General features: G+C 68.0%; 5 protein-coding genes across 5 annotated transcripts; 3 read left to right on the plus strand and 2 right to left on the minus strand.

Moving 5' to 3' along the window:
- The first annotated feature begins 2,655 nt into the window (after positions 1-2,655).
- On the plus strand, positions 2,656-9,864 carry CLCF1 (cardiotrophin like cytokine factor 1). The gene is made up of 3 exons (XM_064422621.1): positions 2,656-2,772; positions 7,793-7,959; positions 8,364-9,864. Exons 1-3 carry the CDS (start codon positions 2,745-2,747, stop codon positions 8,853-8,855), a joined length of 687 nt encoding a protein of 228 aa, XP_064278691.1. The 5' UTR covers positions 2,656-2,744; the 3' UTR covers positions 8,856-9,864.
- Positions 9,865-10,105: 241 nt separating this feature from the next.
- LOC135302161 (glycine N-acyltransferase-like protein 3) lies at positions 10,106-12,406 on the minus strand. Its single transcript, XM_064422622.1, has 5 exons — positions 12,329-12,406; positions 11,827-11,934; positions 11,606-11,732; positions 11,410-11,527; positions 10,106-10,508 (listed from the first exon to the last, which is right to left on the minus strand). The coding sequence occupies exons 1-5, from the start codon at positions 12,404-12,406 to the stop codon at positions 10,106-10,108; spliced, it is 834 nt and encodes a 277-aa protein (XP_064278692.1).
- A 194-nt stretch (positions 12,407-12,600) lies between these two features.
- On the plus strand, positions 12,601-14,785 carry LOC135303718 (glycine N-acyltransferase-like protein 3). Its single transcript, XM_064425829.1, has 6 exons — positions 12,601-12,692; positions 12,796-12,877; positions 13,256-13,363; positions 13,460-13,580; positions 14,173-14,293; positions 14,365-14,785. The coding sequence occupies exons 2-6, from the start codon at positions 12,800-12,802 to the stop codon at positions 14,783-14,785; spliced, it is 849 nt and encodes a 282-aa protein (XP_064281899.1). The 5' UTR covers positions 12,601-12,692; positions 12,796-12,799.
- Positions 14,786-15,475: 690 nt separating this feature from the next.
- On the plus strand, positions 15,476-17,205 carry POLD4 (DNA polymerase delta 4, accessory subunit). The gene is made up of 3 exons (XM_064425830.1): positions 15,476-15,920; positions 16,000-16,111; positions 16,634-17,205. Exons 1-3 carry the CDS (start codon positions 15,665-15,667, stop codon positions 16,656-16,658), a joined length of 393 nt encoding a protein of 130 aa, XP_064281900.1. The 5' UTR covers positions 15,476-15,664; the 3' UTR covers positions 16,659-17,205.
- Positions 17,206-17,296: 91 nt separating this feature from the next.
- Positions 17,297-23,027, minus strand: SSH3 (slingshot protein phosphatase 3). Its single transcript, XM_064425831.1, is given in 20 exon segments — positions 17,297-18,175; positions 18,178-18,292; positions 18,294-18,390; positions 18,393-18,563; positions 18,566-18,644; positions 18,647-18,669; positions 18,672-18,939; positions 18,987-19,251; positions 19,417-19,617; positions 19,832-19,978; positions 20,049-20,095; positions 20,169-20,297; positions 20,371-20,464; positions 20,561-20,752; positions 21,097-21,162; positions 21,242-21,313; positions 21,377-21,495; positions 21,834-21,999; positions 22,129-22,166; positions 22,950-23,027. Coding segments are annotated over 20 exon segments (2,427 nt in total). The 5' UTR covers positions 23,001-23,027; the 3' UTR covers positions 17,297-18,088.
- Positions 23,028-23,507: the final 480 nt, after the last annotated feature.

Here is a 23,507-nt window from a genome sequence, read left to right on the forward strand (position 1 = left end):
GCTCCGCGCTGGCACCGCCGGCTGGCACGGGGAGAGCGGCTTGGGAAGGCGGGAGCCGCGTCTGCCGGGCCGCGCTTCCCTCCTCCTCCTCCTCCTCCTCCTCCTCCTCCTCCTCCTCTCCTGCCTCAGGTGCGGGCCCAGCGGGAGCCGTGGCAGCTGGAAAACCCCGGACCGAGCCGCAGCGCTGGGGTGTGGGGAGGGGAGAAGGCGGCGAGGGGCTGCAGACCCCCGGGGACGGGCCGGCGGCTTTTCCCAACTGCTCCAGCGCCGCTGGCGGGATCTGCTGGCCCGGGGGGGAAACCAGATACCCTGCCCTGCAACTGGGGGGGCGAGGGGCCGGCCCCGCGCCCGGCGGACCCCCCCAGACACGCTGCCCGGAGCCGGGCCGGGGCTCGGTGCGGCCGTGGGTGGCTCGGGCGGCTCCGTCCGACACCGGCGCTGCCCCTCCGGGTCCTCAGCGCTGCGGAGCGACCCCCACTCAGCCGGGGGAGGGGAGCCGGAGCCCCCCTCGTCACCCCTGACATGTCTGTTGGGCGCGTCCTCATGGATTCAACACCAAATCCGCGCTTCCCGAGCAATAAATCAGCCAGCAGCACGTCCGTGTGTGGTTTGTCCCTACGGGGGGTCCCCGAACTGCCGCTAATGACTTCAGCACCCCGTGTCCCGGTGGGTTTGGGGACAGAGGGTCCCGCTGCGCTCCGAGCAGGCGCCCCTCGTCCCGCAGAAAGCCGGGAGGATGCCGTGGCAGCCGGGAGGGCTCGGACCTGGCCCGGGCCGGGGTCTGGAGTGGAAGCGAATCCGCCTGTTACCTCCCGGCCCTTCCCGGCGCTCCCAGCGCCTTTGTTTTAAACAAAGCTTTTTTTGGGGGGAGCCGGGACGCTGCTCTCCCCGCCGAGAGAGCCCCCGCGGCAGCACCCACTCGTGGACGAGGGGAGCGAGGGGAAGGGACGAGGGGCTCCGGCTGTCGGGCCGCCCCCTCCCCTCCGGCGGCGGCTCCGCTTGGCCCTGGGGGTCTCCGCACGCCCCCAGCCCACCCCGCTCACCCCCGCCGGGCTGCGGGGAACGCCGCGGTCATTGCCAAGGGCCCCGCGGGCGCCGGGACGGGGATTGTCCTAACGGGGGAGGATAATCGGGAAGAAAGCGGCTCTGGCACCCGGAGGAAAGGGGCTGGGGGGGTCCCCGCGTGGAGCGGGGGCGCCGGGAGAAGCGCAGCCCTCCCTCGGGACGGAGGATCCCGCGGGGCTGAGCCGCCGCCGCCGCTCCGGGCGGCTCCGGTTGTGCCGCCGGGACCCCGCCGCGCTCCCCCCGCTCCGCCGCTCACCTGCCGCCGTCCCGGCGGGGCAGCGCCCGCCGCGCTGCGGGTCCCCAAGCCGGGGGGGGGGGCCGCGGCCCCCGGACCCCCTCTCTCGGCCGGAGGGGAGGGGGCTGGCCGTGCCAGCGAAGAGCCGAGGACCCCCCCCCCTCCCCGCCCCGCCGCCACCCTTCCCGCACCGGCCGGCCCCATCCCTCCGCCACTCCTCCCGCTGCCCCGGGGGGGGAAGGAAGGGGGGGCAGGCTGGCACCCCACGCCCCCCCCGGCCCCGGCCCCGCCAGAGGAGCCGCTCCGCCGCACCTCGCCCCGTCCCCCCCGTCCTCCCCTCCCCGGACCCCCCCCTCCGTCCCGTCCCCCCCGTGCTCCCCCCGGGACCGGGCTCTCGGCTCTGTGCGCGGGGAGGAGGAGAGGCGAGAGGGCTCGGAGCGGCAAATGGGAGCCGCAGTCCCGGGCCGGTGTGCGGGACCGCTGCCTGCCCGCCCGGGGACCCCAGAGCTCGCAGCCAGCGCCCCGGCCCCGCGCCCGTCCCGCATGGAGCTGAGAGCAGGTAGGAGACCCCCCCGCCGAGCGGCACCGGCCCCGCACCGGCCCCGCACCGGCCCCGCACCGGCCCCGCCGCTGCCACTTTAACAAAAGCCGGGCGGGAGCCAGAAGCGCACGGGGGGCGCAGCCAGGGAGAAAGCGGGGGGTCCCCCCCCTTCCTAGCCGGCCAGCGGCACCCCGGGGGACCCCCCTCTTCCCTTCCCTCCCCTCCGCCTTCCGCAGCTCCGGGGCTCAGCTCCAGCCTCCCCAGCTCTGCCCGGTGCCGGGACCCCGGGGATGGGGATGGGGAAAGGGGGGATGAAGCCGGGCCGGGGGGGAGAGGGAGGGAATGAATGGAGCCCGCTCTTGTGTACAATTGCATCAAATACATTCTTGAAAGCAACCTGGTTCTGCTTAACACTTGAATTGGGTAAAAAAAAAAAAAAAAAAGAGGAAAGAAGGAGGCAGCAGCTTGGAGAGGGTGGATGCGAGCTCCAGTTTTTTTTCTTTTTCTTTTCTTTTTTTTTTTTTTTTATTCCTGCATTCCTGGACCCCAATCAAAAGAGCAAATCAAGGGAGGTGGAAGGGGGGAACGGCGGCGAGCGAGGCAGCCGGAGCGCGGTGCGAGCCCTCCACACCCCAAAAACCCACCCAACCCGCCCCGGTTTTTTTTTTTTTTTTCCACCTAACACCCGAGCGAGCCCAAACCAAAACAAATAGAGACCGAGGGAAAAAAAAAAAAAAAAAAAAAAAAAGGAAAAAAAAAAAAGCCAGAAACCAACCCAAAAAAAAAAAAACCACCACCCAACCCTGAGCGCGAGTGAAGCAGCGAGCCAGGGCTGAGGCGAGCGGGCGGGCTCGGGGAGCCGAGCAAGAGCCGAGCCCCCCAAAATCCCCCAGCACCCCGACTATGCTAAATGTAACCGGGGAGCTCTCAGGTAAGCCCGCGGCGCTGGGTGCGGGGCGGGGGGCTGCCCCAACTCCCCTGCCTGCATCTGCCGGCAGTTTTTTTCCCCCTCTCCAAAACGACTGCTGATTTTAATTTGATGTGATTAAAACGTCTGTCTGGCTTTGGGATTGATTTAAGACTTTCCCCTCTCTAGGTTGGGTTGTTGTTCTTTTTTTTTTTTTTTCCCCCTTTCTCTCGTTGCCTCTTTTCCATGCATGTTTGTGATTACCAGGGAGGGAACCGCCGCTGAGCACGGAGAATTAAACCCCGGCACCGACAGAGGGGAGGAAAAGGAAAGTCGGTGGGATTTATGGGGGGCAGGAAGAGTTAGTTTTCCTGCCCGGGGCTGGATTTCGGGGCTTGACACAGAACGCCGCCGCTGGAGCAGGCGCCGTTCCTGCGGGACACAGCAGCGGGATTTGGGGTGCCGGGGAGGGGACGGCTTTGTTCCCTCGGCCCCGGCGGCACCGGCACCCCGGGGGCAGCCGCGGGCCGGCCGGCCTGGCGGCACCCCGGGGGCTGCCCGCCCGGAAAATGCTGGAAAACACCCTTAAAAGGTCAAAGTGTGGGCGCCGCCGGGCTCGCCGGGGTCCCGGGCGGCGGCCCCGGGGCCGGGGCGGCACGAGGCGGGCGCCGGGGTGGGCTCCAGCTCCCGCCGTGCCGCCGTGACGCAGGACGGGCACGGCGGGGCGAGCGCCGCCGAACCGGAAAAGCGAGGCCGGCATCCCCGGCGGCTCCATCGCCCTCCCGCGCCCCTTCCCCTCCCCGCTCCCGCCGCCGCCGGGCCCGGCGGACGTGGCCGAGCCGGTGGCACGGCCGGTGCCGAGGCCTGCGGGGCCGGGCGGGGAGCGGGACGCCGAGCGGGAGCGGCGGCGGCGCCGGAGCTCGGCCGCCAGCGCCCCGGTCCCCTTCTGGGGCATCCGCAGCCGTGGCGGTGTCCCCGGCAGGGCTCGGGGACTCTCGGCATCCCCGGTGTCGCCGTGCCTCTTTAGCGGGCACGGCGGCGGCCGCACATCTGGGCTGCATTAGGCGCAGGCTCCGCGGGGAAAAGCGGAGGGCTCCGCTTACAGGGCCGCGCTGGGGGGAAGATTTATGCCCTGCTAAGTGGCACCGAGCCCCGTAAATCATCCCCCCGCGCCCCCCGGGGCTGCAGCACCACCGTGCCAGCACCGCCGTCCCGCCGTGGCGGCAGGCTCGTGGGGATGCACTCCTAGACGGGATGGCTGGGATATCTGGGAAGCAGCTGGCCCGGCAGTGTTGTGGCTGCGTGTGGCACGTGGCCTGTGGGTGACAGACGCGTCCCAGGCTTCACCAGGGTGCTGTGGGGACATCGGGGCACGGCCGTGCCCACCAGAACTGCTGGTCCCACGCCGACCCAGCCGGGCAGTGTCCCCGTGGCTGGGGGTGCCAGCGGTGGCAGCGGGTCTGGAGGTGCCGGGGCGTGTCACCACGGCTCTGCGGTGCCACGTGGGCTGGCACCGGGGGTCCCCTGCCCCGCTGGAGAGCGGCCAGCCTGGTGCTGTGCCCGTGAACCCCCAGCTCGCTGCTGGGCTCTGTGGCTCCGTGACCTGCGCCGGGAGTGGGCAGGGACCGAGGTGCATCGCGAGGCTCCCGGTGCTGGGCGTGCGTGTGGGGCAGCGGGGTCTGGTTGGGATTAGGGGCCTGCGCTCCCCTCGCCGGCGGGGGTGTTTCCATCGTGCCGCTGGCTGGAGCCGGAGCTGGATGGGAAATCCAGGCCCAGCTAATTACGGCCTCGCTGGAGTCTCCCGTGCGCGGCTGCATTTATAAACACACGGAGGAGACAGGATGTAAACACTCAGCGCCGCGAGCGCAGGCACGGCCCGGGCCGGGGGGGACGCGGGGCCGTGTGCCCCCCCCGCCACCAGCCGCTCCTGGCACGGCAGCTTCGCCAGGGATGGATGGGATGGGATGGATGGGATGGGATGGATGGGATGGGGACCCCAGTGTGGTGGCCGCGGGTGCTGTTGGGGAACAAGGGCACACATGTTCTTCCTGCTGGAACTCAGGGAATGCTGTGTCTGTGATATCTGGGTGTGCAACGTGAGCATCCTCGTGTCCCCACCGTGCTTGGCTCCACAGGGACGCCTCTGTGCTGTGGTGTCACCTCCCCAGGCACAGCGGGGTTAAACTCCAGCAGTGTGGGGACACAGAGGAGTCTATCCAGGAGCCCTTGAGTGTCATCCACTCCAAGCCCCTCGGAGCTGGTGGCTCAGAAACGCCCTGTGAGGGTTAAGTGGTGCCACTTGGAGGCCAGGACAGTGGCTGGCGTAGTGGGGACAGGGCTGCTTTGTCCTCTGTGCCACAGTCATGCCTGGCCACCGCGAGACCTCCCGTGCTGGCCCCAGGAGCGGGGCTGCGGGCCGGGATGGGGCTGTGCTCGCCGCTGGACGCCGGCCCATCAGATAGGGCAGCTCCCGCCGCGGCGTCGGGGCCCGGCTGGGCTCCGCGCTCTGCCGGGGGCTCCGGGGCCAGGGGGTCTCCCCTTCCCGGCTGCCGCCCCCGCCACCAGGGTTTCGGGAAAGCGACTCTGGGCGGGCTGCGGTCGCTCAGCCCTCGGCGGCTCTGCCCACAGCATGCCCAGGGAACAGCTCACCGTCTCCGTGGCCGAATTCCTGCCTCGGCCACTGGCCGGGAGGTCTGGCCAGCACTGCCGCCTGCACTGCTGGCCGGGTGGCAGGCCGAGGGTCCCGGGTGTCACCCCAAAGGCGGGTGAGCCACGTCCCCGCTGCCACGTGTGCGGGGGGTGTCCGTGGCACCAGCGGTGTGCCCGGCGTGGGTGTCCCAAGGTGCTGCCAGCAGAGAAGGGGGTGCCCGCTCCCATGGCCCCTCGTCACCCCGGCTCCTCGGGTGTCCCCAGGGCCCAGCGGGTGACCCCGGGCAGGCACGCCATGAGCTGCTTACGTGGGCTGGGAGCATCCTGGCCGAGCTCCAGGGCCGGTTTTGAAACCCTCGGGCTCTTCCTCTCCGACGTCACCGGGATCCAGCTGTGCCGGCTGGAGCCTCCCTCCTCCACTGTCTGTGCCGGTGGGTGCCCGGCGCCAGCCGCTGGGACGGAGTGGGCAGGGGACAGCGGGGGCACCCGCTGTGGCTGGGCCATTGTCACTGCTGTGGCGTAGCCACCGTCACTGCTGTGCCACTGTCGTCATCACTGCCGTGCCACGGTCACTGTCACTGCTGTGTCATGGCCACTGGCTCTGCTGTGCCCCAGTCACTGTCACTGCTGTGTCATGGTCACCCTCATTACTGTGCAGTGTCACTGTCACTGCTGTGTCATGGCCACTGGCTCTGCTGTGCCCCCAGTCACTGTCACTGCTGTGCCAGGGTCACCGTTGTCACCGTGTCATGGTCACTACTGCCCAGCGCCATCCATTCTGTGCATCCCATGGTTCCATCCCTCTGACACCCACCTCCATCCCCTTCCTCCACCATCCTCATCCTCGTGTCCGGGCCACCTGCCCAGGATCCACCGTGGCTCCCGTCCCTGCCATCCCCCCTCATCCCGCTCCCCGGCTGTGTTTGGTTTGGCACCGGCCAGGCCGGGGCGGGTGTAAATCCCGCCTGGAAACCGGAGCCGGCGGCGGGCGAGGGTCCGGCCAAAGCAAACACCGGGAGGGGGGGGCCGTGTGTGCTGTGAGTCACCACGGCCCCCCCGCCGGCCCCCCCCGGCCCACGCTCGCACGCACGCGGGGCCGGCCGCACGCTCCGCGCCGGAATGCGCCGGAACGCACCGGAACGCGGGCAAGCGGCGGCACGTGCCCACCGCCGGGCACCGGGCGGGGCTGCCACGCACGGGGGGCACGGGGGTGTCACAGCGTGGTGCGGTGCGGTGTGTGCACGGCGTGTCACACGTGGGTGGCACGTAACGGAGCGTGCCCCCCGTGCACGGCGCGTCGCACGCTTGCCTGGCATGTCCTGTGGCTGCCACACGTGTCGCACGCCCGTGTGCTAGGTGGCACACCTGGGTGGTGTCTCGCGCGTGTGGTGCATCACACGTGTGCACGGTGTCACACGTGCACGGTGTCACACGCCGGGAAAGCGCGGTGCTCCCCACGCCTGCGTGATGCTCACACACAAGGTGCATCCCTGGACGTAGCCCAGAGGTGCCACAAGTGTCCTGCACACCTCCGGGGTGTATCCCGGCTGTGACAGTGTCCTGCACACCTCCGGGGTGTATCCCGGCTGTGACAGTGTCCTGCACGCCCACGGGGCACCTGCACCCCCACGGCGAGGCGTGCACTTTGCAGGACACCCACGGCGGGGAGGCCCTTGCGGCCGGGGGGGCCGGGGTGTCCCCGAGGACCGTCGTGCGTCACCGGCGGCCGGTGACGGGCAGCGGTGACGCGCGGGGGCGCGGGGGGCTGCCCGCAGCCGCAGCCCCGCCGTGCCGAGCCGTGCCAGCGGCCGGTCTTTCCCGGGAGGCGCTGCCGGGAAGGCCGGCAGTGGCGGGCCGGGGGTGCCAGCTGGCCGCAGCGTCCTGGCCGCGGGCCGTGACCTTTGCGGAGCCGCCGGCCGCGGGGCCGCGCTCCCGGGCCGCCCTGACGTCAGGCCGATGACGGGGACCCCGCCGCCGCTTTCCGGTGCCTCCGCAAAGGTCACCCCGCGCCCCGGCCGCTCCTCGGAGCCGCTTCCCCACCGTATTCCCGGTGGCGGGGGTCCCCGCTGGGTGCCCGGGCCGCTGCGGCGTTGGCGGTGCCCAAATATATCCCAGGCGTGCGTCCCGGCGGGAATGCCGCGGCCGCGCTGCTCCAGACCATATAAAGGATTGTTGGTGCAGCCGCGGGCGGGAGCGCTCCGAGGGGAGCCGGGGGGCAGCGCCCTGAGATGGGGGATCCCTGCTGCTCCCGGGGGCTGCTGAGGTGAGGGGGACCCCACCCTCCGTGCCTCAGTTTCCCCGCGCTCAGGCGGGTGACTCAGGGATAGCCTGCAGGCACACACGGAGACGGAGTGTCCCTGTCACCCCACCCTGAGGCGCTGTGTGTCCCCCGCAGGTGACTCTTGGGGGATCTTCACCTTCCTGTGCGCCGCGCTTTGCAACCTGCCGGCGCTGCCGGCGCTGAACTGCTCCGAGGAGCTGGGCGCCGGCCAGTCCATCCAGCAGACGTACGACCTGACCCGCTACCTGGAGCACCAGCTCCGCACCCTCGCCGGCACCTACGTGAGTCCCCGACGCACCCCCCGGGATATCCACCCCGTGCCCAGCCGCGCCCACGCCGGAGGTCACGGAAATGCCTCATCGCCCCCCGGGCGCAGGGCGGCTCCCGGGCACCCTCCCCTCGGCCCGTGATTCCGTCATGGGCGCGGGCATCCGCCTCTCCCTCCCCGCCGGCGTCGCCGACTCACCCGGAGGTTCCCCGTCCCTGCCCTGACGTGCCCTCGGCGGTGCCGGCACGCTCGGTGCCAGGCGGTGCCGGTGGCACTGCCCGGGCTGTGCCGGAACGTCCGAGGGGGGATGCGACAAGAGGAGGGAGAGCTGGGATGAGCGGAACGTGTCCGAACCGGGGGGCGTGGGGACAGGGTGGGCACGGAGAGCTGACCCCTGGCACCCCCATTCCCTTCCAGCTGAACTACCTGGGCCCCCCCTTCAATGAGCCCGACTTCAACCCGCCGCGGCTGGCTCGCGCCGAGCGGGTGCCCAGCGCCACCGTGGACCTGGACCTGTGGCGGGGCCTGACGGACAACGCGCGCCTGGCCGCCAACTACCGGGCCTACAGCCGGCTGCTGTGCTACCTGCGCGTGCTGGACGGGCAGGTGGGCACGGCCGAGCTGCGCCACCGCCTCGCCCACTTCTGCGCCAGCCTCCAGGGGCTGGTGCTCAGCATCGGCGGCGTCATGTCCTCGCTGGGGTACCCGCTGCCCGCCGGCCCCGCCGGGCCCCCCGCGCCCCCCGGCGCGCCCGCGGCCCCCAATGACTTCCTGAAGAAGATGGATGATTTCTGGCTGCTGAAGGAGCTGCAGACCTGGCTCTGGCGCTCGGCCAAGGACTTCAACCGCCTCAAGAAGAAGGTGCCGCCCGCCGTGGTCACCCTGCGGCTGGAGGCGAGGGGGTTCTGAGCGCCTGCTGGGTGCCACCACGGCCACACAGGTGCCCTCTTCCGCCAGCAGCGTGCCTTGAGAAATGGGGCTCCGGACCCCCAAACCACCCCACAACCTCATCATCGCCTGGCAGTGCCTTGAAGGATGGGGCTCCTGACATCACGTGTCACCACGGCCGCCCTGCAGCCCCTCCATCATCACCACACTGTGCCTTGAGGAACAGGGCTCCCCACCCCGAGTGCCACCACGGCCACCCCATGCTCCCTGTCCACCACCAGTGTGCTTCGAGAAATAGGGCTCCTGACTCCCGAGTGCCACCACAGCCACTTCACAGTCCCACTTTCATCACTGTGCCTTAAGTGAGGGGCTCCTGACCCCAAGTGCCACCTGCCACAGCCACCTCATGTTCCCTCTGTCACCACACTCTGCTGTAAGGGAAGCATCTCCTGACCCCAAGTGCCACCAAAGCCACTCATGTCCTCTCTTCACCAGCAGTGTCCCTCCAAAACTGTGTCTCCTAACCCCGGAGTGCTGCCAAAGCCACCCCACATCCTTCTCATCACCCAGCTGTGCCTTAAGGGGTGGAGTTCCTCACCCCAAAGTGCCACCACAGTCACCCCACAGCTCCTCTGTCACTATGCTGTGTCTTAAGGGACAGGTGTCCTGACTCCTAAGCGCCCCTCCATGGTGTCCCCAACCCCCCAGGTGCCTGTCCCCATCCCTAAAATCTCCAGTGGCCCATCCCAAAAAGGACCAACGCCCTCTGAGCATAGGAATAAGCCCCGCCCCAGCCAGCAGCAAGCCCCGCCCTGGAGCAATAGGCTCCGCCCCAGACGGCAATAAACCCCGCCCACTCGCCTGTGTAGCAAGCCCCGCCCCCTCCCGCACCAGGCCCCGCCCCCTCCCAAGCCCCGCCTCCCCCGTGGTTGCCCATCGGTGGTGGGGCGAGGCCGCTGTCCCGGTGCGTCTGTGAGTGTTTATTTATTGGAGATGTTTATTTATTGGGGTATTTATTGCAGAAGATCTATTCTTGTATGAACGAATAAAAGCCTTTCTCCAGCCCCCCGCCCCGCCCGTGCCGCACCCCGTGGGGAGCGGGGAGGACGGCTCCGTGCGGAATTTGGGGTGTTCCCATCAGAGCCATCAGTAGGGATCAGAGCGAACGGCTCCAAGCTGAGCTCAGTGTGGGAGCCGCGGTGTTCCACTCTCTCCCGCTGGGCCCCGGGGGGAGGACAGGCACCCCCCACCTTGGCACTCCTCCCTGGGCACTACTGTGGGGTGCCCAGGACCATGCAGAAGGTTCCGGGCTGGGGCACGAAGCCGACGGCCCGCAGGGCGCGCAGCGAGGCCGTGTTCTGGGGCAGCACGGCGCAGTAGATGGGGAAGCCGCGGGCGTGCAGCTGCCGGCCCAGCTCGGCCAGCGGCAGCCCGGTGAGGCCGTGCCCGCGCCAGGCGGGCACCGTGTAGCCGTGGCGCAGGCAGCCCTGCCCGTCCAGCAGGCTCCAGGACACCGGGCGGCCGCGCCGGTCCAGCAGGCAGGCGGAGGGCAGTGCCCGCACCAGCCCCAGCAGGAACGCCCGGCTGCGGGCATTGCCCCCCAGGGCCCACGTGGCGTTGAGCAGAGGGACGTGGGATGGGGACACGGGTGCCAGGCGCAGGCCCGGGGGCATCCTGCAACAGGGCGTGGCAGAGTGGGAACGCTGAACCCTGGTACCAGCCGGGATAGCAGATGGGATGGGATTGGGAACCCCTGTGCCACCCAGGGATGGAATCTGGGAGCCTTGTTTCCCCTAGGGATGGGATTGGGAGCCCCTGTGCCACCCAGGGATGGAATCTGGGAGCCTTGTTTCCCCTAGGGATGGGATTGGGAGCCCCTGTGCCACCCAGGGATGGAATCTGGGAGCCTTGTTTCCCCTAGGGATGGGATTGGGAGCCCCTGTGCCACACAGGGATGGAATCTGGGAGCCTTGTTTCCCCTAGGGATGGGATTGGGAGCCCCTGTGCCACCCAGGGATGGAATCTGGGAGCCTTGTTTCCCCTAGGGATGGGATTGGGAGCCCCTGTGCCACCCAGGGATGGAATCTGGGAGCCTTGTTTCCCCTAGGGATGGGATTGGGAGCCCCTGTGCCACACAGGGATGGAATCTGGGAGCCTTGTTTCCCCTAGGGATGGGATTGGGAGCCCCTGTGCCACACAGGGATGGAATCTGGGAGCCTTGTTTCCCCTAGGGATGGGATTGGGAGCCCCTGTGCCACACAGGGATGGAATCTGGGAGCCTTGTTTCCTCTAGGGATGGGATTGGGAGCCCCTGTGCCACCCAGAGATGGAAGCTGGGATCCTCATCCCACCCAGGAGTGGGATTGGTGATCCCTGTGCTCAGTGAACCCACTGCTGTCACCCTGTGCCTCTCAGGGATGTGCCTGGGGACTCCTGTGCCACCAAGGGAGGTGACTATGACCCGCCAGTGGTACAAAGAAGTGTGACAGGTCTCCGTGTGCCGCCCAGGGATGTGACTGGTCCCTCAGTGCCCATGTGCCCAGTGTCCCATGTCCCCCCAGTGCCCCTCACTCACTGCCTGCGGGGCTGGGGGGGCTCGGGGCTGATCAGCGCCCGGTACCGGATCGTCTCCACCTTCAGCCCCCTGGCACTGGCCACCTCCTGCACGGCCTCGTCCAGCCCATCCTGCATCCCTGGGACACCCTGTCAGCCAGACAGGGGACCCAGCTGGAGGGTAGAGGCGCCCTGTGTCCCCCCAGTGCCATCCTTACCCAGAATCTGGAAGGCTCTTTCCCGGGTCACCGCCTCAGTGCCCTCCAGCAGTGCCTGCAGGGCTCCCTTGTCCCGGTAGAACACTGACAGCTGGTTGGTGTAGTAGTCCCTGGGGTCCCTGTGGTCCTGGGAGGGACACGGAGCTGAGGGTGGCACCCCAATTCCCTGGCCCCTGGGGTGTGGGGTGCTGCTGCCAGGGCAGGGGCACCCGGGGCAGCACCTCTGGGCGCAGGCGGGTCAGGACGATGCCGAAATTGGGCCAGGAGTCTACCAGCACCTCATGGGAGGCCGGGTTCCCCCTGGCCACTGTCATCACAGTCCCCAAGACCTGCACGCCAAGGTCATTGTCACCTGTAGGACAGGGCAGAGGGGACAAAGGGGTGCCCAGAGTCTCTGTCTGCAGCAGGGCAGGGGAGAGGGGACAGAGGGGGCCTTGTCGCCACCAAGTGACAGGTGGCAGGTGGGCAGGCAGAGAGGTCCCATGGTCCTCATCACTGACAAGGCAGGGGAGAGGGGACAGGGACAGGGGGGTCCTGCGAATCAGCAGCACTGACAGGACAAAGGTGAGGGGACAAAGGAGTCCCCAGGATCCTCACCACCGGCAGAGAGGGAGGGAGGGAGGGAGGGAGGGAGGGACAGAGGGGTGCCCAGGGACCCTGTCACCAGCAGGACAGGGCAGAGGGGGCAGAGGGGGACAGAGGGATCCTGGGGGTGGCTGTCACCGGCAGGGTGCTGGGCAGGCTCTTCCGCAGGGTCTCCTCCAGGAGCTGCAGCTGGGCTGGGCACCTCAGGATCAGCATGGCTTCGTGACCGTGGGGCAGGTGGTGACACCGAGGATCCGTGGGGAGCTGGTGGCACTGGGGCAATGTCCCAGAATGTCCCAGCCGAGCACTCGTCCTCAGGTGGCCACAGGGCTGGCCTGGTGCCCAGTGTTCAGCAGGGTGGACCCTGCCCGCTGTCCCCCAAGGCAGGGGGCACTCACTGGCCCGTGACAGCTGGTGGTAACCATTGTCACCGAGTGCCACACAGCCTCCAGCCTCCCACTCCACAGCCCCCCAGAACCCACAGACTCAGGACTGTTGCAGGGTGAGTGCTGGAGGAGATGGGGACCGTGGGGAAGGGGATGGGGACGGGGACAGGGGCCATGCCTGGCTGCCCTGTCCCCCTGTTACTGAGAGTCTCTCAGCAGGACAATGAAGATCCTGACGTGCTCAGCCCATCTGCAGCAGCTGGAGGGGATCCTGAGGAAGAGCCTGCCCATCGCCCTGCCGGTGATGGGGACCCCACTGTCACCCCTGCCCTGTGCCACGATAGGGACCCCAATGCTACCCCCACCCTGCCAGTCACAGGGACCCTGCTGTCACCCCAGCACTGTGCCATGACTGGGACACCAGCGTCACTCATCTGTTGCTGTGATGAGGATCCCAATATCCCCCTTGCCATGAGGGGGACCCCAATACCACCCCTGCCCTTTGCCCTGCTGGTGATGGGGACCCTGGTGTCATTAGGGATCCTTTTTGCTACCCTGTTCCCCACACCTGCCCCCCTCCCCTCAGCTCTGACCCCACATCTGCCCCCACATCTGCCCCCATCCCTGACCCCCATCTGTCCCCTCCTTGTCCCTCACTGCTGACCCCCTTTTCCCCCAGGTCTTTGGGGCAGTGCTGAACATCAACCGTGGCAACCCCGGCCACTTTGAGGTGCTGGTGGACAAGTGGCCCGAATTTGGCGCCGTGCTGGCCCGGCCCAGCGGAGAGGTGTCCAGTGGGGACATGGGGCACTGCAGGAGGGGGGGGTGACACGGCGCCCTGGCACGTGCCAGGTGTGCTCAGAGCACCCGTGGGTGCCCCCAGGTGCCGGCGAACGACGGCTACTGGAACACGCAGGCGGCGTTCTACCGGGACCTGGGGGCGTACCGGGCGCTGCTGGAGACCCCCGGCTGCCTGCGCTGGGACGCCGCCTTCACCCTCATCGGTGGCCTGGGGACACCGGGGACCCGGGGGGGCCCTGGGGAGGGACTGGGCATGCTCTGGGCAGCACTGGGACTGTGGGACACCGGGGAGAGCTGTTGGAAGCAGGGAGGAACTGGGAGGTACTGGTGTGGGGGAATTGGGGGTGCTGGGGGATGCTGGGGATGGCTGTTTGGGTGCTGATCACCAAATCACACGCTGATTTGGTGTGCTGGCGTGGAGTTTGATGGGTGATACCAGTGGGAAGTGTTGGGGTGGGATTTGGGGGTGCTGGGGAGCAGCAGGGAATTGCACTGCTGGGTACCCTGGAAGCAGGGGCCTGGGGGGTACTGGGGTTGGACTTGGGGGTGCTGGGGGCACTGGGAAGCATTGCAGCTGGATTTGTGGGTCCTTGGGGAGACTGGAAGTACTGGGGTTGGACTTGGGGATGATGGGAGCAGGACTGGGGTACTGGGCATACTGGAAGCAGGGATTTGGGTGCTGGGAATAGAGGCTGGGGCTGCAGGTAGCCCCTGGGGACACTGAGGAGGACACTGGGGTCATGTAGGGATGGTGGGGTACAGGGGGAACAGGACCCCCGACATCCCCATCCCCAGGGCTACAGGACGGGCTGGCCACAGTGTCCCAGGACCTGGCAAGGAAGAAGGGTGTGGAGCTGGACATTGTTGAGTACTACTCCTACTGGCACCCTGACCCCAGCACCATGCCAGAGCCCCGGTGAGAGCCCCCCACCCTTGTCCCCGCACTGGGACACCCCCGAGCCCCCCACTGACCCCTGCCTCGCCCAGGCCAGCCCCCGGGGTGCGCGTGGGCTCCCTGAGCCCCTCGCACGTGGACCTGCTCAACGACACGTGGCCCTACGGGGGGAACGCCCGCAGCCGGCGCTTCCTGGCCGAGATTTTGGGGCGCTTCCCGCAAGTCTGCCTGCAGGACGGCAGCGGGCAGCCCGTCGCCTGGGTGCTGACGGATCATTTCGGGACGGGCACGCACAGCTACACGCTGCCCGAGCACCGGCGGCGCGGCCACATGCAGGTGGCACTGACGGTGGCGGCGCAGCGGGCGCAGGCCCGCGGGTTCCCCACGTTCGGGCACACGGCGCTGGGGAACCGGCCCATGCAGCAGCTGCAGGAGATGCTGGGCAACCGGCGCCTGCCCGGGGTCTGCCGCTACATCCTGCACAACCCCGGCCTGGACAGGGATGGGCCCTGAGGCCTCGCTGTCCCCTCTCTCAGATTAAACAGCGTGTGGAGTCTGTGGTGGCTGCTGTGGGGTTTTGTGTCCCCCCAGCACTGACTGTTAGAGCGGTGACACAGCTCGGTGGCTCACGTGTCACCGCTGAGGCACACAGCGGGGTCCCCTGGGAGTCACCCCGTTCCAGGGCACGCGTCTCGGTTATTCTCAGCTCCCCAAGGGAGGGCTGAAAGCCTCAGGCAAATTTGTGCTGGTGGCACCTGCAGTGTTGCCCCCTGAACCAGGGTGGTGTCAGCACAGCTGGGGGTGGGACAGACAGTGACACACAGGACAGAGTGGGACAGGGCAGACGGTGACAGTGCCACAGCGTGAGTCGTGGTTTGGGTGCTGATGGGGGGTGACAGTGTCCAGCGTGGTGGGCAGTGCTGGGGTGGGGGTGACAGTGTCCAGGCTGGCAGGGAGAAACCACAAGGGTGGCAGTGCCTGAGGTGATGGGGACAGACACAGGCGTGACAACGCCAGAGGGCAGTGGGGGATGGCAGTGCCTGGGGTGACAGTCACTGACACGGGTGACAGTGCCAGGCGAACAGGGAACACTGGCATGGAGGTGACAGCGCCCTGGCGGTGACAGGAACCGCCGCGGGGTGACAGTGCGGCTTTATGGGACAACATGGGGAGGCGACAGCACCCGGGGACAGCCGGGGGTGCCGAGGGGCACCGGGACCACCGCGAGGGGGGCAGCGGCCGAAGGCGGCAGCGGCCGAGGCTGCCCACGGCCGGCTCCCGGCCCGGCCCCGCCGCTTCCGCCGGCCGCGGGCAGGGGCGGGTCCCTGCGCTGGTTCCCGGTGGCGGCGGGGCCCGCCCGGTTCCCGGCAGCGGCGGGGCCGTGCCAGCTCCATGTCGCGCAGGGCCATGGAGCAGCCCCGGCGCATCACCGACTCCTTCCCGCGGCGGCGGCGGCGGGGCCCGGGGCGGCCCCCGGGCAGGCTGAAGGGCAGGAGGAACAAGGACAAGGACGATAAGGACAACAAGGACAAGGTGCAGCTGAAGGTGCGGGACTGTCCCCGCGCCCCCTCGCAGCCCCCCGCGGACCCGGCGCTCATGGAGATGTTGCGGCGCTTCGACCTCTCCTGGGAATACGGACCCTGCACCGGTGAGCAGCCCCGGGTGTCCCGGGTGTCCCGGGTGTCCCGGTGGCGCCGGGCTCCCGCTGAGCCCCCGGTATCCCGCAGGGATCACCCGCCTGCAGCGCTGGGAGCGGGCACAGGAGCTGGGGCTGAGCCCCCCCGGCCCCATCCGTGAGGCCCTCCTGGAGCACCGGGACAACCCCGACGTCACCTACAGGTGGGTGTGGGATGGGCTGGGACATGGGACATGGGATGTGGGATGTGGGATATGGGATATGGGATGTGGGATGTGGGATATGGGATGTGGGATATGGGATATGGGATATGGGATATGGGATGTGGGATATGGAATATGGGATATGGGATATGGGATGTGGGATATGGGATGTGGGATATGGGATATGGGATATGGGATATGGGATGTGGGATATGGGATGTGGGATGTGGGATATGGGATGTGGGATATGGAAATATGGGATATGGGATGTTGGATGTGGGATATGGGATGTGGGATATGGGATATGGGATATGGGATGTGGGATATGGGATGTGGGATGTGGGATGTGGGATGTGGGATATGGAAATATGGGATATGGGATGTGGGATATGGGATGTGGGATATGGGATATGGGATGGGCTGGGATGGGATGAGATGGGATGGGATGGGATGGGATGGGGCACAGGGCATGCTCTCAGGGCATGTCCCTGCCCTTCCCGCTGACCCCGTTGTGCCCCGCAGCCTGTGGCACGAGTACGAGCTGTGAGCCGCCGCGCCGAGGGACGGGGGGAGCCATTCCCGGCGCCCCCAGCCCCTGTTCCAGGGACAGAGGGAGGATTAAAGCTGCTGCGAGCGAAGGAAGGGGTGCCGTGTGCTGCCTGGGGGGCACGGGGTGGGGTGAATCCCATGGGGGGCAGGGGGAGGGCAGGGAGATGCATCCCCCCCAAAAAGCCAGGTGGGGTGTCCGTCACGCAGTCTAATGCCGCCCAGCTGGGACCCAGGCAGAACAGTGTGCTCTTGGGTGGAGAAAGGGAGGTGGGACATTTTTTCCCCAGGAACGGGGTGAAAAAATGAAGAAAAGTGAGCTCAGGGGTGTGAGCAGCTGGCTGTGGATGGTGGGGATGTCCTGCAGTGGGGTGGGCAGAGGGACAGTGTCCTGTGGGATGCATATGTTCAGTAGCCCCAATTAGCAGCTTTGCTGTGTGCAGAATCATAAATAACAGGATGTGTCTGTTAATTATTCAGGTTATCGATGACTTAATTCACCAGCTCTTTTTGTTGTTTCATCAATAAAAGAAATTGTTTCTATCTGTGGTGGGTCTAGTGTTGATTAAATGCTACTGCACCCACTAGAATATATTTAGTTCTTTTTTGTTGATCGTTTTGGTGCTTTTTATTAGCTTTAATTTTGGGGATATGGGTATTTATATGGTGGACATTTACAGATTTTTTTTAATCTTGGCAGTGATGTCTTTTTAATTTTTAGCAGTCTAAATTTATTTTTTATGCTTCTAATTAGTCTTTAAAAATGTTTCTAGCCATCCTCACAGGGTACTGGTTACTACTTATGAATTAGTGCAGAGGCAGAGTTTTGGCTGCAATGGAGCACTGGAGCCAGCAGTAACCTGGGATAAGGTGGGATGGGGTGGGACGGGTGGGAGGCCACCCACAACTCCCATGCCACTCGCACTGCAGGCTCCCGACCCTCTGGATTGCATTATCCAGCTGGATCTGGTCCTGCTGTGGGAGCTGCAGTCCCTTGGATATCTTCTACGGGGACATAATTCCCCTGCTGGGCGCAGCATGGAGGTGTTCAGGTGGAGCCCCAAAAAATCCATCCTACACCCAGCCAATCCAGGCTGTGCCCTCCTGGTGGGAAGAAGGAGGGAGATTCCCATGCTCCTTCCTTGGCAGAGGGTCAGTCCCAGCTTGGTGGGTGTCCCAGGAAAGGGTAAGTGTCTGGGGTGGCTCCAGCTGCCGGAACAGCCCTGGGAGATGGAGATGGACAGCAGCAGCCTCAGGGGCAGTCCCAGCCAGGAACCTCCTTCCCTGGGGGTGGGTTTAGGTGGGACTTGGGGAAGAAATTCCTCCCTGTGAGGGTGGTGAGGCCCTGGCACAGGGTGCCCAGAGAAGCTGTGGCTGCCCCAGCCTCGGAAGTGTCCGAGGCCAGGTTGGATGGGGCTGGAGCAGCCTGGGCTAGTGGAAGGTGTCATGTGGGTCAGGGGTGACACAACACGAAGGGACACCATGGTGGGAGGGGGTTGACACCACCTCACGGGGTGGCAGTGGGGGAGCACCTGGCTTTCCCCTCCACCATGGCCACAGAGGCTCTCTGTGTGCTTCAGTCCTCCACTGCTGGGCCTCGGGACTGCCCCGGTCCCGTTTCCAGCACCAATTCCAGCCCTGATTCCAGCCCAGGCCTAGGCCGAGACAGTTGCCATGGCAACCCGGAAGTTGTTCTTCTCGCGCAAAGGCCGCCGGGAGTTGCAGTTTCCCCGTGCCGCACAAAATGGCGCCGCTGGGTCCCTGTGCCCGCCCGGTGTCCTCAAAGCGTTCACTCCGGTCCCTACTGACAGCAGCCCACCCTCCAGACGCTCAGGGTCACAAAGGCACCAGGGGCTGCCATTTCCACGCTTTATTGCCAGTGCAGGAGCGGTGCCGGTGTTTGTGCGGGGCTGGGGCAGAGGCCCGTCCCAGCCCCGGGGTGCGGGCGGGGCGTGGGCGGGGCGTGCCGGCTCGCTGGCCACGCCCCCCAGGCGTAGACCACGCCCCTCCCCCGTTGCTATGGCAGTGAGGAGGCGCTGTCCCTTGCCCCCCAAATCAAGGCGTGGGTTCATCCGTGTGGCCCTGGCCAGGTGCATGGGTGTGGCCCTGGGTGTGGCAATCACTAAGGGTGTGGTCACAAAAAGGGGCGGGGCCGCCATCCAGGCTGGCCTGGCGCACCACCCCGCGCGGGCGGGACGAGGGTCGTGACCTCGGGGAGGGACCCCCTGCTTTCTCCGTGGCCTCGAACACCTGAGGGGGGACAGCGGGGTCACCGCACGCCGCTGTCACCCCACAGCTGGACCCCCGTCCCGCCCTGACCCCTGCTCACCTCCCCGGCCAGGGGCTCCCCCAGCACCTCGAGGGGCTCGGGGGTCTCCAGCAGGCTGATGCTCCGCATGACAGAGCACAGCGAGATGCGGGGGCGCCGGGAGGCCCCCAGCAGCCCCCCACCGGCTGCCTCCTCCTCGGAGGGCTGCGGGGACGCCAGCGGGGAGGACAGCGGGGACAGGCCACTCGTGTCCCTCCTCGCGGTGTCCTCCTCGGGCTGCGGCGCCTGCTCGGCCGCCCGGGGCTCCCACAGGACGCTGTGCCGGCTGCCACAGACCTGTCAATCAGCACACGGCCACGCCCCCCGCCGGGAGCCCCACCCGCCCAAAGGGGTGTGGTCACAACAGGCCCCACCCCCTTACACCACAGGGTGTGGTCGTGCCAGCCCCACCCACCTGTCCCCACCCTGTCCCCACCCTGTCCCCACCCACCTGGCGCTCAGGATGCCCTCGTAGAAGTCGAGCTGGCGCATGAAGCCGGGGTTGGGCAGGACGCCGGGCCGGCAGTGCCGGACGTGCCGCAGCGCCCGCTCCAGGGGCCACCCGAACTCCTTCATGGCGTAGGCCAGCACCGTGGCGGCCGAGCGGCTCAGCCCCATCCGGCAGTGCACCAGCGCCCGGCCGCCCGCCGCCCTGCGGCACCCACTGCTGGCACCCTGGCACGGGGGGCCCTCGGGGACACCGTGTCCCCAGGGCTCCCAGCGTCCCCAGAGCTCCCCATGTCCCCAGCCACCCCACTGCTCCCCAGGATCCCATGCCCCAGCACCTCAGCCATCAAGACCTGTCCCCATGCCCCCCTCTCCCCTGCCCCACCTCCAGCCCCGGTGTGCCCCGTGGTGTCACCGACCGGACGCGGGAGAGGAAGAGGAAGGTGTCGTTCCAGTGGGGCAGGAGCTCGGCCGCCTCCTCGTCGTACACCCGCACGTTCATGTACGTGAACAGCGCCGGGAAGAAGTTGTCGATCTCCCGCGCCACGTTCAGGATGTGGGTGACCCTGCGGTGACACGAGTGGCACCCCAGGGGCGGCCCGTGGTGACCCCCCCGCGGTGCCCGCCCCCGCTCACCTATTCTGCTGCAGCTCCTCCAGGTTGGCCGCGTTCCACTCGGAGCCCTGCGTGGTGACAGCGGTGAGGGGAGGGGACGCTGCCACCCGCCCTGCCCGGCGTGCCCGCGCCGCTGCCCACCAGGAAGAGGTGCGGGAAGACGCGGGAAGGCCGATCCATCTGCGCCAGCACCAGCAGCATCTCGTTGTCGATGAAATCCTTGTGCTCGGCCAGGCTGTGCCCCGTGCGCCGCTCCAGCTCCTCGCGCACCTGGGCGCCACGCCGGGTGAGGGACGGCCCTGCCCAGCCCCTCCCGTCCCCAGGCCACCCGGGCGCCACCCACCTCCTTGGACGTGACGTTCTCCAGGTCGGCGGCGGCCATCACCTCCCGCAGCAGCGCCCGCACCGCCTGCTCCGACAGCTCCGGCGCGGCCGGCCTGGCACCGGCACCGCCTCGTCACCACCCGGCCACGCCCGGGCAGCGATTGGCCAGCGGGCTGCGGGGTGTGGCAGGGGCGTGGCAGGGGCCTTACCGCGGGGTCGCGCTGGGCGAGGCGGGCCGCACGCTCTCGAGGTCGGCCATGGCCAGCCACTCGTTGAGGCAGCTCTGCTTGGAGCCCAGCGCCGCCGCGTAGCCGCGGGCCCAGGCCAGCGCGGGGCCGCCGGGGATGTGCCCGCCGCGGGCCGCGTCCTCGCAGGCGCGGTGCAGCTCCTGCAGCACGGCCCTGCCGCACAGCGCCGGCCACCCCTGCACTGCCGCCGCCCCGGGACAGCCGTGTCCCCCGCGCTGGCTGCCCCCAGCGTGTGCGTGCCACCCAGACCCTGCCCAGATCCTTCCCCGCGGCGGTGCCCGTGGTGATACCCAAATCCCCTGTGCCCGGGATGGTGACAGCAGCCCTTGTGTCCCCAGCAGTGCCACCTCCCCCGTGCCTGTTGTGCAGCTGAGATCCCCTGTGCCCCTGGCAGCGCCCGTGTCCCCAGTCCCCGAGGTGGTGCCCACCCCGCTTGTGCCCACCATGCCACCCACAGCCCCGTGCCCAGGGGGTCCCCACGCCCAGGCCTCGCTCACCACATGGTCTGCACAGAGATGGGCTTGAAGATGCGCGTCTGTCCCCCCGATGTCACGCTGAACCCCCTGGGCAACACGTGGACATGAATGGGTCGGGGTGGGCACCCTGACTCCTCCCTGTCCCAAAATTCCGTCCCACCCTTACCCGTCGCCGTCGAGGAACACCTGGGTGTCGCTCCAGAGGGGCAGCACCATGCCCAGGGTGCAGCGGGTGGCCCTGGGGCGAGCAGAGGTCAGGGGGTGCCGAGGCCTCCGCGGGGGCCCCCCGCACCCCGCTCACCCCTCGTGGGCGAAATCCACTCCCAGCAGCGCCGTCTCGGCCTCGGCGCCCGGCTCCTCCGGCCGCACCAGCAGCAGGTACCGCACCCGCCGCGGCCGCGCCGACTCCAGCCGCACCGCCTGCCGGAAAGGCGGGCATCGCAGCGGGCTCTGCCCCTTCCCGTGCTCCCGGTGACCGGGAGCAGCATCAGGCTGGGCCATACGTCCTCCTCATCGCCTCCCATTCCATCCCTGTCCCCATCCCACCCTATCCAGTCCCCATCCCTATGGCATTCCCATACCTTTCCTCGATGTTACTGTCCCCACCTTCATTCCATCCCACCTCCATCCCCAGCCCATCCTGTCGGTTTCCTCTCCCCGTCTTGTCCCCATCCATATCCCATCCCCTGACCCCACCCATCCCTTTCCCTGTCCCCGTCCCATCCCCGTGCTCCTGGAGGGGTGGATCCGTGTCCTACCAGCCGAATGGCGTCCTGGGGGCGCAGCAGCTGCATCATGAGGTGCAGGTGCTGCTCCTGCTGCCCCGGGGCCTGGCAGGGCGGCTCGGCCGGGGGGGGCTCGGCCGGGGGGGGCTCCTCGGCAGGCAGGAGCCGCGCAGCCCCCTTGACCATGACGAAGCTCTGCCTGGGGGGCAGGAGGGTCCTGAGCACCCAGGGCACCCCCAGAGTGCTCCCCAAACTCCCCAAAGCGGGGAACTGTGTCCCCATCCCACCCCGGTGTCCCTCACGCCGAGGTTTCGGAACCCCCTCTCACCGTCGCTGCAGCTGGCCACGTCTGGGAGCATCTTCCTCCTGCGAATTGGGAGGCAGTTCCTGGGGGAAATGTGACCCCAGGGAATGGACCGGGCTCGGGGGTCCCACCAGCCCCCCACCAGCGGGGACACCACAGTCTGGTGACCCCCTAAAGCCACCCCCAGCAATAGTGTGGGCCCCACGGGGGTGTAGGGACCCTTTGGGGGTCCCACTGTGGCGATGGATCCCTGGGGATCCCCCTCGGGATGGCGGGGGGGGGTGTATCATCCCTGTGCCCCCATCCCTGGCTGGGTGGAAGCGCTGGAAGGGGGGCCTGGGATGAACAGGGAAGGCCCAGGGGTCACTGGGGGGACATTAGGGGACACCGGGACCGCGAAGGGACTGGGAGAGGTGGCAAAGCGAGCGGGAGCAGCCTGGGACAAACACCCCCATCCACTCCTCCATAGTCCTCCCTTAGCCATGGGGAAACCCCAGCCGGGAGCACAGGAAACTCCAACGCGTGCCGAGGGCAACTCCGCTCCCAGTAAACTCCCAGCAAAGTCCCATCGGAAGCGCCTGGGATGACCCCGCGCCGGCAGCGACCGGAGCAACCTTCACCCCTCCGCCCCCGCGCTGGCTCCCCGGCACCGCGGGACCCTCGGGGCACCGGGACCCCCGGGGCACGGGAACCCCCGGGGCACCGAGAAAGCCCCGCGCAGCCCGTGCTCCCCGCACCGGGATCCCCCGGGCCGGCCCATTTCCCCAGGGCACCGGGACCCGCCGGGGCTCCGGGACCCCCCGCCCGTCCCCGCCGGGGCGCGCCGTGCCCGGTGCCGCACTCACCGCGGGGCCGCCGGCGGAGCCCCCCGCCCGCCGCACCGTCACCAGCGCCATGCCCCGCCGCGCCGCCCCCCCGCACCAGGAAGCGCCGCCGCTGCCCCGCCCGGACGGGAACGGGAACGGGAGCGGGAGCGGGCACGGCCCCGGGCACGTCCCGGCACGGCACGGCTCCCCCCGGAGCGCCCGCCCGCCATGGGAAGCTCCCCGGTGCCCCGGAGCCCCCCGGGCCCCACATCGTGGGGACAGCGCAGGATTGACACTCCAGCGCTTGAGACACCCTCAGGGCCTCCCAAAGTGGGAACCATCCGAGGGCTCCTGGCGCTTGGGACTCTCCCAGCGCCCAGCACGCGGGATGCGTTCCCCGGATCCCCCCGAGGGACCCCGGCACCGGGGACACCCCGGGGAATGCCCAAGTGTCCCCCGCAGCTCACCCCCAAAGAACCCCTTGTGACCCCATGGGCAGGGGTCTTTTCCCACGTAATATAAACAAAATAAACCAATCCCTGGGCCAGGAATGGGGGCACAGGGCCAGATGTGGGGCGAGCTGAGGAGGAGCAGCCC

The sequence above is a fragment of the Passer domesticus genome, chromosome 6 (genome assembly GCF_036417665.1).
Source record: "Passer domesticus isolate bPasDom1 chromosome 6, bPasDom1.hap1, whole genome shotgun sequence".
Classification (NCBI taxonomy): domain Eukaryota; kingdom Metazoa; phylum Chordata; class Aves; order Passeriformes; family Passeridae; genus Passer; species Passer domesticus.